The following is a 15,481-nucleotide window of genomic DNA, read 5'->3' on the forward strand; positions in this document are numbered from 1 at the left end:
ATCACACGGCAACGACCCTGTCGGTTTTAAACTTGTCGCTACCCTTTCATTCCTTTATTATTTGCTTCTTTGCACTCATAATACAGCATAATTCAGTCCATGTTCTTACCAGTTAAACATCAGATTCAATGTTTTAGCACGCATGTTTGGAGTTTTAAAAAGTCCAGCTGCTGTTTGCTGTCCTCCTACCGTCGATTGTTCCTGGCGATTAATAATAACAACTGGATTTAGCACTTTCTTCTTCACTGAACGGAAAGTTGCCGTAAAACAACACATGTAAAGTACCTTGTGCACTTATGGTTCAAGACTCGTGATATCCAACGTCATTGTCGACGCAAGTAATTATGCACGGGTTAAAGTCGTGAAATCGCACTTATATTTTCTTATAAAACTACGAGCGTTGATAGTGCAATTAACGAGTGCCTCAAACGTTTATACCCCCCCCCCTCCCCCCCCCCCAAAAAAAAATAAATAAATAAATAAATAAATAAAATTATAATTGAAATGAAACAGCCTATAAAGTTGTACAACCGGACGAAAAAATTAATGGTAAATGCCTTAAATTACTTCCAATTTTATCAAGTAATTTTTTTAGGCATTTAGTAAATAATTTTAGGCATTAAGTCTACTCTCTTGCTTCCTATTAGGAAACAGAGCAGATTTTCGTTACTGTTGAGGACGTCACATGAGACGGAAGAATAGCTATGAACTTTGAAGCCTTACTCTTGCAGCTTTTATAGCTTGGGGTGAAAATGCATCTTCAGGGAAGTCTTTCTTGTTAACTTTAGCGATTTGTCGGAGTGTTGTTTCAGCTTGTCGGTATCTTCCTTTAGAGACTTGCCATCGGGCAGACTCAGGCATGTGGCTGCACAAACAAGAATATTAAAAGAGCGGAATTTAACAGATTGGTTCTATATATTTAAAGGCAGTGGATACTATTGGTAATTACTCAATTATTAGCTTAAAACCTTACTTGGTAACGAATATTGGGGAGAGGTTGATAGTGTCAAACATTGTGAGAAACATTGTGCGAGTAAATTTTCCACGAATTTGATTTCGAGACCTCAGAATTAGATTTTGATGTCTCGAAATCAAGCATCTGGAAGCACACAACTTCGTGTGACACAGGTGTTTTTTCGACTCTAGCCTCTTTGCTGCAGGCTTTTACAAAATTGAATGATCTTTGTAACACAATGAAATGCTTAAAATAACTCGTGACAATTACTTCGGTGTTTCCTAAACTGATGTGTGGACAACCATATAAGTTGATACAAAATTCCAACTGTGCGGGCCAAGAACAAAAAGTGTTATCATTTGCCCACAAAACAGCTGTAAAATCATTGTAAACATAAATGACGTTTATTTCGGTATCTCATAACCTGGTTTTACCCCTTCGTAACAAATATGTGGGAGAGGGATACAGTGCAATTGTACAACAATTACTTACAAGTAAAGTAAGAAGTAAAGGGCTGTTGGTGCTGCTATACAAAGTTGAAGAAGTCTCCAAGTGCGAATGAGGTAGGCCAATAGCGGGAGGAGAGTCAATCCAGTGGCGAAGAAGAACTGAATTGAGATACCAACTAAAACACGTCTACTTGTGCCCACATACTCGGTTACTGAGGAGAAACCAGTAACTTGTCATTAATGTTTGTGAGCTTTGGTTAAACGCTTCCGACATTAAACTGGTAACCTGACTTCGAGACAGGATACCCTTAACCTTTGACATGCCCTAAATTATTTTGACTTTCAAAAACGCCTGCCAATACCTAATTATTACATTCATTCTAATAGGACAAAGTGAACATATTTATTTCAGTTTTGTTGTCATGTTACTGAAATTATTGAAAAGGAAGTTCAGTTCTAACTATTTGCTAACCTTAAAGTCATCTGGCAGTGGTATTTTGTCAAAATAAAGCTGTTGTCACTAAAATATGTGTTTTGATAAGTGGAATATGAATAAACAATTAACTAAGGTTTAAGAAAATTTGTTTCCATGTTATTTACAAATTTGAAAAAGCCCGACCCGAGAGGGCGCTGTTCGTTACGTCAATCGAGGCGCGATGAATCGCATGCAGTGCCAACACGTTAGGCATTTGCTCCTTTAGGTTCGTTACGTCCTCCAGGTACCTTCTTCGACTTCCCCACTAGCTGGAAAAATTGTTTGGATGGCGTCATGTTTTAGAAAAGAACTTTTCTCTTCATGTCAAAATGTATAGTGTTTTCCGGATTCTCGAAGCACGACGGCTCGAAGTGTTTGCTGCACAGCGCTGGAAAAGACGTCGGACCGGACCACTTTGCAAACTGACCCTATCTTTAGTTGTTTTGATGCATCCAGCAGCAATACACCTGCAGAAAATTTTTTTTCGAAACGTACAAACTCACGACTAGGACTTGAATGTACTTGCACGTACTTGTGTTCGATGTTCGATCGAGGCAAAGTCTGCCTCGATTTACATCACAAAAGGGGTAGGCGGAGTCACCCCACACAACTTTATTCATTTTGTTTAACATATAAATCGTTAAAAACAATTACTCAAAAAACTGTTTTATTGTTCAGAAACATATACTCTTATGTTTTAAGAAAAAAAAGTTCTATTTCTAGGTGACTTTACCATAACATATGTTGACAGTTTTTCAATTTGCTTTCGTTCAAGAATCACTTTACTCAGTCTTGTCTGCATTGTGGTATTGATGATTTTTGTGAAGCATGACGTTGTTGGCTCTCGTTTTATTGACTTATATCCTGACCACGCAGCCCTACGACCTTGCCGATCATCCCGATCTCACAACTATTGGAAACTTAAAGATTCGACACAACATGTATTATTTCTACAACTGTAATGCCTCTACGTCCATAGTGTTTCGCCGCCACTACGATTTCACCTAGACCAATGCCGACCAGCGGTTTTCTACTTCGAAATAGTTGCCAACGGTGCTGCGTTTTAATTGCGATCACAGACTTCTCACCAATGCTACCACACTGTTTGTACGTATGACTTTTGCCCCACTAATACCCCGTTCACACAGCACTACGACCTTACGAAAATCATGCCGATCACCCGATCTGAAAAGAATTATCAAATCGGGGCACAATCGCCGTCAAAATCCATAAATTTTGCAAATTACAGTCTAAATCACGACTGTACTGCGATGCTTCTACGTCAAAAGCGTTGCTGACTCGATGCCACGACTGTTACACCAGACCTACCAAGTCTCACGCATTAGGCGTGACACTCACGCATTAGGCGTGACACTCACGCATTTGGGCTCTGTCTCCCCCTCACACGCACAGCAACCATTTTCTCACGCATTGGAACCAGACTGGGGAAAAAATAAAAATTTACGACAACGCATTTCCAAATCGCGCTCTTTGTACAAAAACGCAATCTACAATGTTTGTACAAACAGAGCGCAAATTAGCAGATTGCGCACGCTTTGATTCTCCTAGCAGGTTCAGCTAAAATTGGGCAGAGCGCAAAACGCTTATTGCGCACAAGTTTTTCCCGATTCGTTTAGCAAATTCGTTAAATGTGCTCCACTAGCGAAGACGTGAGCGGAGGATTTTGGACATCATTTTTAGTAGATTTTTTTTATTTTGGAAGGAAATAACCTGACACAATCGTATCCTAAAAATTATGGTGTTCTATAAAGGACACTTATCTGTTTTCTCGTGCGTGTGGAGAGGTCCCTCGTTCGTGTGAGCAAATCCTCGTGCCTGTGAGCAAACCCTCGTGTGTGTGAGCAAATCCTCGTGCGTGTGAGCAAAACCCTCGTGCCTGTGAGCAAACCCTCGTGTGTGTGAGCAAATCCTCGTGCGTGTGAGCAAAACCCTCGTGTGTGTGAGCAAATCCTCGTACCTGTGAGCAAACCCTCGTGCGTGTGAGCAAAACCCTCGTGCCTGTGAGCAAAACCCTCGTGCGTGTGAGCAAAACCCTCGTGCCTGTGAGCAAACCCTCTTGCGTGTGAGCAAACCCTCGTGTGTGTGAGCAAAACCCTCGTGTGTGTGAGCAAACCCTCGTGTGTGTGAGCAAAACCCTCGTGTGTGTGAGCAAATCCTTGTGCCTGTGAGCAAACCCTCGTGCGTGTGAGCAAATCCTCGTGCGTGTGAGCAAAACCCTCGTGCGTGTGAGCAAACCCTCGTGCCTGTGAGCAAAACCCTCGTGCGTGTGAGCAAAACCCTCGTGTGTGTGAGCAAATCCTTGTGCCTGTGAGCAAACCCTCGTGCGTGTGAGCAAATCCTCGTGCGTGTGAGCAAAACCCTCGTGCGTGTGAGCAAAACCCTCGTGCCTGTGAGCAAAACCCTCGTGCCTGTGAGCAAAACCCTCGTGCGTGTGAGCAAAACCCTCGTGCGTGTGAGCAAAATCCTCGTGTGTGTGTGTGAGCAAAACCCTCGTGTGTGTGAACAAAACCCTCGTGTGTGTGAGCAAATCTATTATTTGCGAACCTCTAAGAAGCCGTCTCTTGGTGGCGCTCTCCACCAAAACAAGTCTGTTTTACCAGGCTGAAGTGAGCACCAAATTTGGGCCCAACACCAAATTTGGTGCTGCCAAAAAATGTTGGTGCTAGCACCAAATTTCGATATAACTGTCAACGACCGTCATTACCCGTCGAAGACAGTGCGGAAGGATTGTACACGCGTAAGGTATAGGTAGATTCAAAGCCAAGAGTTCCATCTAAATTGGAAAGTATTATTAGTTTTTTTTCACAAATCTGTTCCACATATCCCTGGCTATATCAGATTAGCGCCCCAGTGTTTTAAGTCTGATAATTAGCTCAGCCCAATTAATTTAATCAAGGAACAATTTACGAATTTTGATATTGTATACGCTGCATGTCTAAGGTATGGGCAAACAAAAAGCCAAGAGTTCCATCTTAGTTGGACAATATTGTTAATTTTTATTTCATAAATCTGTTTCTCATACCCCTGGCTATATCAGATTAGCGCCCCAGTGTTTGCAGTCTGCTAATTAGCTTAGCCCAATTAATTTAGTCAATGAAGAATTTACGAATTTGTGTACTGTATGCGCTGTATGCGTAAGGTATGGGCAAATACAAAGCCAAGAGTTAAATCTAAATTGGTAAATATTATTATTATTTTTTCATTAATCTGTTCCACATACCCCTGGCTATATCAAATTAGCGCCCCAACTTGTTAAGTCTGCTAATAATCTCAGCCCAATTAATATCAAATAAGAATTAATTACGAATTTTGGTACTGTATGCGCTGTATCCGTAAGGTATGGGCAAATAAAAAGGCAAGAGTTCCATCTTAATTGGAAAATATTATTAATTTTTATTTCATAAATCTGTTCATTATACCTTTGGCTATGTCAAATTAGCGCCCCAGTGCTTTAAGTGTGCTAATTAACTCAGCCCAATTAATCCAATTAGGGAAGAAATTGCGAATTTCGTGCTGTATATACGCTATTATGCCTAATACATGCGTGGGGTATAGGCAAAAACTAAACAAACGAATTCCATTTAAGATGGGAAATATTAATATCATTTATCTCATAAATTTGCTTCACATACACATGGCTAAATGACATTAGCACCTCGACGTGTTAACTTACCTAATTAGCTCAGCCCAATTAAATTAATCAAGAGAATCATTCACGAATTTCTTACTATACGTTGTATGATATACTAAACACACGCGTAAGGTATGGGCAAATACAAAGCCAAGAGTTCCATCTTAATTGGAAAATATTATTAATTTTTATTTCATAAATCTATTTCTCATACCCCTGGCTATATCAGACTAGCGCCCCAACTTGTTAAGTCTGCTAATTAGCTCAGCCCAATTAATTAAATAAGGGAAGAATTTACGAGTTTTTCTACTTTATACGCTGTTTATATGCTATGCAAAGAACAAGCGTTTGGGTACGGGCATATGCAAAGCCAAGAGTTCCATCTTAATTGGCAAATCTTTAATTTTTTTATTTCATAAATCCATTCTTCATACCCCTGGCTATATCAGATTAGCGCCCCAACTTGTTAAGTCTGCTAATTAGCTTAGCCCAATTAATTTAATCAAGGAAGAATTTACGAGTTTTTCTACTTTATACGCTGTACAATGCTATACACAAAGAACAAGCGTAAGGTATGGGCAATTACAAAGCCAAGAGTTCCATCTTAATTGGAAAATATTATTAGTTTTTATTTCATAAATCTATTTCTCATACCCCTGGCTATTTCAGACTAGCGCCCCAACTTGTTAAGTCTGCTAATTAGCTCAGCCCAATTAATTTAATCAAGGAAGAATTTACGAATTTGGGTATTGTATATGCTGCATGTCTAAGGTATGGGCAAACAAAAAGCCAAGAGTTCCATCTTAATTGGAAAATATTATTAATTTTTATTTCATAAATCTGTTCCTCATACCCCTGGCTATATAAGCCCAGCGCCCCAATGTGTTAAGTCTGCTAATTAGCTCAGCCCAATTAAATTAATCAGGGAAGAATTTACGAATTTTGGTACTTTATACGCTGATACTTAGACAACAAGCGCATAAGGTATGGGCAATTACAAAGCCAAGAGTTCCATGTTAATTGGAAAATATTAATAATTTTTATTTCATAAATCTGTTCCACATACCGCTGGCTATAACAAATTAGCGCCTAAATGTGTTACGTTGGCTAATTAGCTCAGCCCAATTTGATTAATAAAGGAAGAATTTACGAAATTTGGTACTGTATGTGCTATTATGCTAATACACGCGTAGGGTATAATTATGTAAAAACGAAACAAACGAATTCCAGCTAAGTTGGAAAATATTATTCTTATTTAAATCATAAATCTGTTCCTCATATCCATGGCTAAATGCGATCAGCACCCCGAAGTGTTACCTTGCCTAATTAGCTCAGCCCAAACCTTACGCTTGTTCTTTGTATAGCATATATACAGCGTTAAAAGTACAAAAACTCGTATATTCTTCCTTGATTAAACTAATTGGGCTGAGCTAATTAGCAGACTTAACAAGTTGAGACGCTAATCTGATATAGCCAGGGGTATGAGAAATAGATTTATGAAATAAAAACTAATAATATTTTCCAATTAAGATGGAACTCTTGGCTTTGTAATTGCCCATACCTTACGCTTGTTCTTTGTGTTTAGCATAATGTACAGCGTATAAAGTAGAAAACTCGTAAATTCTTCCCTTATTAAATTAATTGGGCTGTGCTAATTAGCAGACTTAACAATTTGGGGCGCTAATCTGATATAGCCAGGGATATGAGGAATAGATTTATGAAATAAAAAATTAAAAGATTTGCCAATTAAGATGGAACTCTTGGCTTTGCATATGCCCGTACCCAAACGCTTGTTCTTTGCATAGCATATAAACAGCGTATAAAGTAGAAAAACTCGTAAATTCTTTAATTAATTGGGCTGAGCTAATTAGCAGACTTAAACAAGTTGGGGCGCTAGTCTGATATAAGCCAGGGGTATGAGAAATAGATTTATGAAATAAAAATTAATAATATTTTCCAATTAAGATGGAACTCTTGGCTTTGTATTTGCCCATACCTTACGCGTGTGTTTAGTATATCATACAACGTATAGTAAGAAATTCGTGAATGATTCTCTTGATTAATTTAATTGGGCTGAGCTAATTAGGTAAGTTAACACGTCGAGGTGCTAATGTCATTTAGCCATGTGTATGTGGAGCAAATTTATGAGATAAATGATATTAATATTTCCCATCTTAAATGGAATTCGTTTGTTTAGTTTTTGCCTATACCCCACGCATGTATTAGGCATAACAGCGTATATACAGCACGAAATTCGCAATTTCTTCCCTAATTGGATTAATTGGGCTGAGCTAATTAGCACACTTAAAGCACTGGGGCGCTAATTTGATATAGCCAAAGGTATAATGAACAGATTTATGAAATAAAAATTAATAATATTTTCCAATTAAGATGGAACTCTTGCCTTTTTATTTGCCCATACCTTACGGATACAGCGCATACAGTACCAAAATTCGTAATTAATTCTTATTTGATTAAATTAATTGGGCTGAGCTAATTAGCAGACTTAACAAGTTGGGGCGCTAATTTGATATAGCCAGGGGTATGTGGAACAGATTAATGAAAAAATAATAATAATATTTACCAATTTAGATTTAACTCTTGGCTTTGTATTTGCCCATACCTTACGCATACAACGCATACAGAACACAAATTCGTAAATTCTTCATTGACTAAATTAATTAGGCTTAGCTAATTAGCAGACTGCAAACACTGGGGCGCTAATCTGATATAGCCAGGGGTATGAGGAACAGATTTATGAAATAAAAATTAATAATATTGTCCAACTAAGATGGAACTCTTGGCTTTTTGTTTGCCCATACCTTAGACATGCAGCGCATACAATACCAAAATTCGTAAATTGTTCCTTGATTAAATTAATTGGGCTGAGCTAATTATCAGACTTAAAACACTGGGGCACTAATCTGATATAGCCAGGGATATGTGGAACAGATTTGTGAAAAAAAACTAATAAAACTTTCCAATTTAGAGGGAACTCTTGGCTTTGAATCTACCTATACCTTACGCGTGTACAATCCTTCCGCACTGTCTTCGACGGGTAATGACGGTCGTTGACAGTTATATCGAAATTTGGTGCTAGCACCAACATTTTTTAACAGCACCAAATTTGGTGTTGGGCCCAAATTTGGTGCTCACTTCAGCCAAAACAGACTTGTTTTGGTGGAGAGCGCCACCAAGACGGCTTCTTAGAGGTTCGCAAATAATAGATTTGCTCACACACACACGAGGGTTTTGCTCACACACACGAGGGTTTTGCTCACACACACGAGGGTTTTGCTCACACACACGAGGATTTTGGTCACACACACGAGGGTTTTGCTCACACACACGAGGGTTTTGCTCACACACACGAGGATTTTGCTCACACACACGAGGGTTTGGCTCACACGCACGAGGGTTTGCTCACAGGCACGAGGATTTGCTCACACGAGGGTTTTGCTCACACACACGAGGGTTTGCTCACAGGCACGAGGATTTGCTCACACACACGAGGGTTTTGCTCACACGCACGAGGGTTTTGCTCACACGCACGAGGGTTTTGCTCACAGGCACGAGGATTTGCTCACACGTACGAGGGTTTTGCTCACACGCACGAGGGTTTTGCTCACACACACGAGGATTTTGCTCACACACACGAGGGTTTTGCTCACACGCACGAGGGTTTGCTCACAGGCACGAGGATTTGCTCACACACACGAGGGTTTTGCTCACACACACGAGGGTTTGGCTCACACGCACGAGGGTTTGCTCACACGCACGAGGATTTGCTCACACGAGGGTTTTGCTCACACGCACGAGGATTTGCTCACACACACGAGGGTTTGCTCACAGGCACGAGGATTTGCTCACACACACGAGGGTTTTGCTCACACGCACGAGGGTTTTGCTCACACGCACGAGGGTTTTGCTCACAGGCACGAGGATTTGCTCACACGTACGAGGGTTTTGCTCACACGCAAGAGGGTTTGCTCACAGGCACGAGGATTTGCTCACACACACGAGGGTTTTGCTCACACGCACGAGGGTTTTGCTCACACGCACGAGGATTTGCTCACACACACGAGGGTTTGCTCACAGGCACGAGGATTTGCTCACACACACGAGGGTTTTGCTCACACGCACGAGGGTTTTGCTCACACGCACGAGGGTTTTGCTCACACACACGAGGGTTTTGCTCACACGCACGAGGGTTTTGCTCACACGCACGAGGATTTGCTCACACACACGAGGGTTTTGCTCACACGCACGAGGGTTTTGCTCACACGCACGAGGGTTTGCTCACAGGCACGAGGATTTGCTCACACACACGAGGGTTTTGCTCACACGCACGAGGGTTTTGCTCACACGCACGAGGGTTTTGCTCACACACACGAGGGTTTTGCTCACACGCACGAGGGTTTTGCTCACAGGCACGAGGATTTGCTCACACACACGAGGGTTTTGCTCACACGCACGAGGGTTTTGCTCACACGCACGAGGATTTGCTCACACACACGAGGGTTTTGCTCACACGCACGAGGATTTGCTCACACACACGAGGGTTTGCTCACAGGCACGAGGATTTGCTCACACACACGAGGGTTTTGCTCACACGCACGAGGGTTTTGCTCACACGCACGAGGGTTTTGCTCACACACACGAGGGTTTTGCTCACACGCACGAGGGTTTTGCTCACAGGCACGAGGATTTGCTCACACACACGAGGGTTTTGCTCACACGCACGAGGGTTTTGCTCACACGCACGAGGGTTTTGCTCACAGGCACGAGGATTTGCTCACACGTACGAGGGTTTTGCTCACACGCACGAGGGTTTGCTCACAGGCACGAGGATTTGCTCACACACACGAGGGTTTTGCTCACACGCACGAGGGTTTTGCTCACACGCACGAGGATTTGCTCACACACACGAGGGTTTGCTCACAGGCACGAGGATTTGCTCACACACACGAGGGTTTTGCTCACACGCACGAGGGTTTTGCTCACACGCACGAGGGTTTTGCTCACACACACGAGGGTTTTGCTCACACGCACGAGGGTTTTGCTCACACGCACGAGGATTTGCTCACAAACACGAGGGTTTGCTCACAGGCACGAGGATTTGCTCACACACACGAGGGTTTTGCTCACACGCACGAGGGTTTTGCTCACAGGCACGAGGGTTTTGCTCACACGCACGAGGGTTTTGCTCACACGCACGAGGATTTGCTCACACGCACGAGGGTTTGCTCACAGGCACAAGGATTTGCTCACACACACGAGGGTTTTGCTCACACACACGAGGGTTTTGCTCACACGCACGAGGGTTTTGCTCACAGGCACGAGGGTTTTGCTCACACGCACGATCGAGGGTTTGCTCACAGGCACGAGGATTTGCTCACACAAACGAGGATTTGCTCACACACACGAGGGTTTGCTCACAGGCACGAGGATTTGCCCACACGTACGAGGGACCTCTCCACACGCACGAGAAAACAGATAAGTGTCCTTTATAGAAACCATACAAAATAACTGTCAACATCTCCTGTGTACCTCATGTGAGTTTTAATTATTCTGAAGAGGTTTTTGATGCACTTTGGAACACTTTTTTTCACTATTAAATTTCTGCAATTTTTTTTTTATTTTAGTTAAAAAAATTATAAAAAGTTGGTTGGCGATTCGAAATGCCTTCTTAAACTGGCAATTTTTTGTTCGGGGGGGGAGGGTAGTGGTGAGCTTTGAAAAATCTCACGACGTACATGATCATACTACTTTGTTACACAAACCTATTTGAAGACTGTAAGACGATACCACTACGCTGGTGCTGACCATATTACGCTTCTAGTACGACTTGTGGCGATGTCTGTTATCCCGCTCGCACAGCACTATGACATTGAGAAGATCGTGCCAATCACCCTGATCTTAAGAAATTGTCAAGTCGGGGTATGATCGCCGTCAAAATCAAGCAATTTGAAAAATTTAAGACTCCACCCAACTTTACTGTTTCTACGCAAAAAGTGTTCTGACTCGCTGCCACATACGATTACTGAAGAAAACACCAAGAACAATGCCGACCAAGCGGTTTTCTACTTCGAAATAGTTGCCGATGGTGTAGACTTGTGGACAAGTCGTTAAATCGGCCCCACGCGCTGAGATAGTGCTCCCCCGACAACACTGCTCTCGCGCGAACTGATGGCTCCCCGATTTTGACTCCTCATTAATGAGGAGTCAAAATCGGGAGCCATCAGTTCGCGCGAGAGCAGTGAGTTCGCGCGAGAGCAGTGTTGTCGGGGGAGCACTATCTCAGCGCGTGGGGCCGATTTAACGACTTGTCCACAAGTCTACCGATGGTGCTGCGTTTTTATTACAACCACAAAGATCTCACCACGATGCTACCACGCTGCTTGTACGATAATGGCGTTCCCACAAGACTTTGCCCCGCAAATTGTCGGCCACGAACCGGCTACGCTGATTTTGAACATGTTCAAAATAGTCGTAGGGAGAGCTTGTAGCTTCCCGACCTAGGAGATCCCACCCCGACCCTACCACGCTCGTGGAGATCCTCCGACGTTTGACCCACGATTGGTCTGCGATTGGTCACACTCTCGGCCACTTTTCCAGCGTGTGGAAGCGACTTCTATGTGTGAACATGTTCACAATAAGTGTTGGGAGAGCTTGCAGCTCCTAGACCTATAGGAGACCCCACCCCGCTCATGATGATCCTCCCACGTTTGGCCCACGATAGGTCTGCAAATGACCACGCTCTCGGCCATTTTTCCATCGCAGTAGAAGCGGCGTCTATGTGTGACCAGGGTATTACTGTTGGCTACGACCCGGCTACGCTTTAATTTGAACGTGTTAAAAAAAAGCGTGGCGGGAGAATGCAGCTTCCCGACCAAGGAGATCCCACCCCGACCGAACCACCCATGGAGATCCTCCCCCGTTTGGTCCGCGATTGGCCACGCTTTCGGCCATTTTTCCATCGCTGTAGAAGCGGTGTCTACGTGCGACCATTAAGTTCTTTTATACTTCAATGGCCACGACTTATTACTAGATCAGCATGGTATTTCAAGTAATGGATTAAAGTGGTCCAAGAGCTACAATTTAACAGAAAACAAGGGTAAGGTGCAGTGGTGAAATTTCAATCACAAAATGATATTTTAGTTGGAGAGTACCCCAAAGAAGTAATCTTGGGCCGGTCCTATTTTACTATGAACCGATGAGGTCATACAAAGTGTCGATTTCAAGTGCACTTGTAATAATCATTTTTTTGTTGATGATGTGTTTTTATTCACTACTAGAAAGTGTGTTAGCACTGTATACTCAGTACTTATTACTCGAGTGAGATTCGAACCTACGACCCTTGCAATCCTAGAGTAGTGCCTTTTAGACCACCGAGATTGCTAGGTAGCTAGAGGCATACACACATCGATGCTAGGGTAAAAACAAAATTAATGATCTTTATCCCCGTTGCAAAACGTAACATTTATGATATTAAGGCCATTCGACACTTTCGGTAAACAGTATTGTCCAAGGCCCACACTTCGTGTATCACAACCTTACTTATATATAAAATAACAAACCTGTGAAAATTGAGGCTCAATCGGTCATCGGAGTCGGGAGAAAATAACGGAAAAACCCGCCCTTGTTTCCGCACATTTCGCCGTGTCATTACATGTGTTTTAAAATAAATCCGTAATTCTCGATATCGAGAATTGATATTGTTTTAATGTTTTCTCAAAAAGTAAAGCATTTTATGGAATAATATTTCAAGAGAAGTCTTTCACCATTACCTTCTGTAAACCCTGTAAGTTATTTGTAGATCTGTGAACTTTTAATTTTGTTTCTGTTCCGAAAGTGTCCAATGGCTTTAATTATGCTCAAACTGCCTTTAGCTTCCGAAAAATATCGAGGTCTTTTTGGTATGGCACTGCTCTTGAATCGCAAATGTCTTGGGTTCGAAACCAACCCAAGTAATATGCCTGTGATTTCCCCCCCCCCCCCCCCACAGAAAACCCGCAAAAGTACTGAGTATACTGTGCTTACACACATCGGTATGAGGGTGAAAAAAAAAAACTTTTCCCCGATGCTAATTAAACATCTATTAAATCGTTGGGTACCCACTTATACAATTTAAGATTCGAACTGCCTCTAAGTACTGGTCAATCTCGGTGGTCCATGGTCTAGTTGGTAAGACACTGCACTAGATTTGAAAAGATCATGAGTTCGAATCCCACCCTGAATTATATACGTGTGATTTGTTCCATAGAACTCGGGAAATCGTACTGCGTTTACAGTGCTGACACACATCGCGATGTCGGTATGAGGGTAAAGCCAAAATAATAATGTTCATGGTTACAACACTTCTTAACCTCAATCTTGCCGCTGTATATTACTTACCTAGCACATATGCAACAAGATAAGCTCCCATTCCACCAGCAGCTACAATAAACCTTAAAACTAGATATACAGCTGCATAGGGAGAAGCTATGTTTGCAAGACCGCCAAGGAGAAACAAAGATGCACCAATGTAGATGGTTGGCTTGCGTCCAATCCTAATGAGAAAAGGCATACCACGTGATTTTAAACCAATAACCGAAACAACAATTCAACTGTTAACTTGTTTACTTTCCTTTCTTGGCATAATGACCCGACTCAGTATTGGGCCGAAATCATAAAAAGTAGCAATTGCTTTTGTTTAAGCTTTTGCTTTACACATCTTGCATCTTGCATCTTGCATGGTTGTACTCTCCCATAAGCATTGCTGCTGTCCTGGAGAGGGTGGGTTGCAATTTCCATTTGTGCTCTGTGCTTGTGCTTTCAAGATAGTGCTTATAAGATGGTGATTATGTCAATTTGTCCTAAGAGGACAAACACCTTCATACATACAAATAAGCAGTTACTAGCACGCACAAGCTATAGTTTTAAGCAAAAGCAAAAGCTGACTTTACAGTAAGCTGACATAGTATTACATAGTAAGCTGACTTTACAGTAAGCTGACTTGACATTACATAGTAAGCTAACTTTGCAGTAAGCTGACTTGATATTACATAGTAAGCTGACTTAACAGTAAGCTGACTTGATATTACATAGTTAGCTGAGTTTACAGTAAGCTGACTTAGTATTAAATAGCAAGCTGACTTTACAGTAAGCAGACACAGTATGATATAGTAAGCTGACTTTATAGTAAGCTGACTTGATATTACATAATAAGCTGACTTTACAGTAAGCTGGATCAGTATGATATAGTAAGCTGACTTAATAGTAAGCTGAATTGGTGTTACATATAGTAAGGTGACTTTACAGTAAGCTGACTTAGTATTACATAGTAAGCTGACTTTACAGTAAGCTGACTTGATATTACATAGTAAGCTGACTTTACAGCAAGCTGAATTGATATTACACAGTAAGCTGACTTTGCAGTAAGCTGACTTAGTATTACATAACAAGCTGACTTTACAGTAAGCTGACTTGATATTACATAGTAAGCTGACTTTAAAGTAAGCTGACTTGATATTACATAGTAAGCTAACTTTGCAGTAAGCTGACTTGATATTACATAGTAAGCTGACTTAACAGTAAGCTGACTTGATATTACATAGTTAGCTGAGTTTACAGTAAGCTGACTTAGTATTACATAATAAGCTGACTTTGCAGTAAGCTGACTTGATATTACATAGTAAGCTGACTTTAAAGTAAGCTGAATTGATATTACATAGTAAGCTGACTTTACCGTCAGCTGACTTAGTATTATAGTAAGCTGACTTTACAGCAAGCTGAATTGATATTACATAGTAAGCTGACTTTGCAGTAAGCTGACTTAGTATTACATAATAAGCTGACTTTACAGTAAGCCGACTTGATATTACATATAGTAAGCTGACTTTAAAGTAAGCTGAATTGATATTACATAGTAAGCTGACTCTACCGTCAGCTGACTTAGTATTATAGTA

General features: G+C 41.6%; 1 protein-coding gene across 2 annotated transcripts in view; it reads right to left on the reverse strand.

The window, feature by feature from the left end:
• Positions 1-15,481, reverse strand: part of LOC117296544 (organic cation transporter protein-like) — a 32,467-nt gene that overhangs the window by 14,114 nt on the left and 2,872 nt on the right. For both annotated transcript variants that reach the window (XM_033779522.1, XM_033779521.1), the window contains exons 3-6: positions 13,929-14,083; positions 1,448-1,616; positions 724-865; positions 110-201 (exon numbers count right to left, since the gene is read on the reverse strand). In XM_033779522.1, coding sequence (XP_033635413.1) covers positions 110-201; positions 724-865; positions 1,448-1,616; positions 13,929-13,959 — 434 coding nt within the window. In that variant the 5' untranslated portion in view covers positions 13,960-14,083. The remainder of the gene's footprint in view (positions 1-109; positions 202-723; positions 866-1,447; positions 1,617-13,928; positions 14,084-15,481) is intronic.

The sequence above is a fragment of the Asterias rubens genome, chromosome 11, assembly GCF_902459465.1.
Source record: "Asterias rubens chromosome 11, eAstRub1.3, whole genome shotgun sequence".
Taxonomy (NCBI): domain Eukaryota; kingdom Metazoa; phylum Echinodermata; class Asteroidea; order Forcipulatida; family Asteriidae; genus Asterias; species Asterias rubens.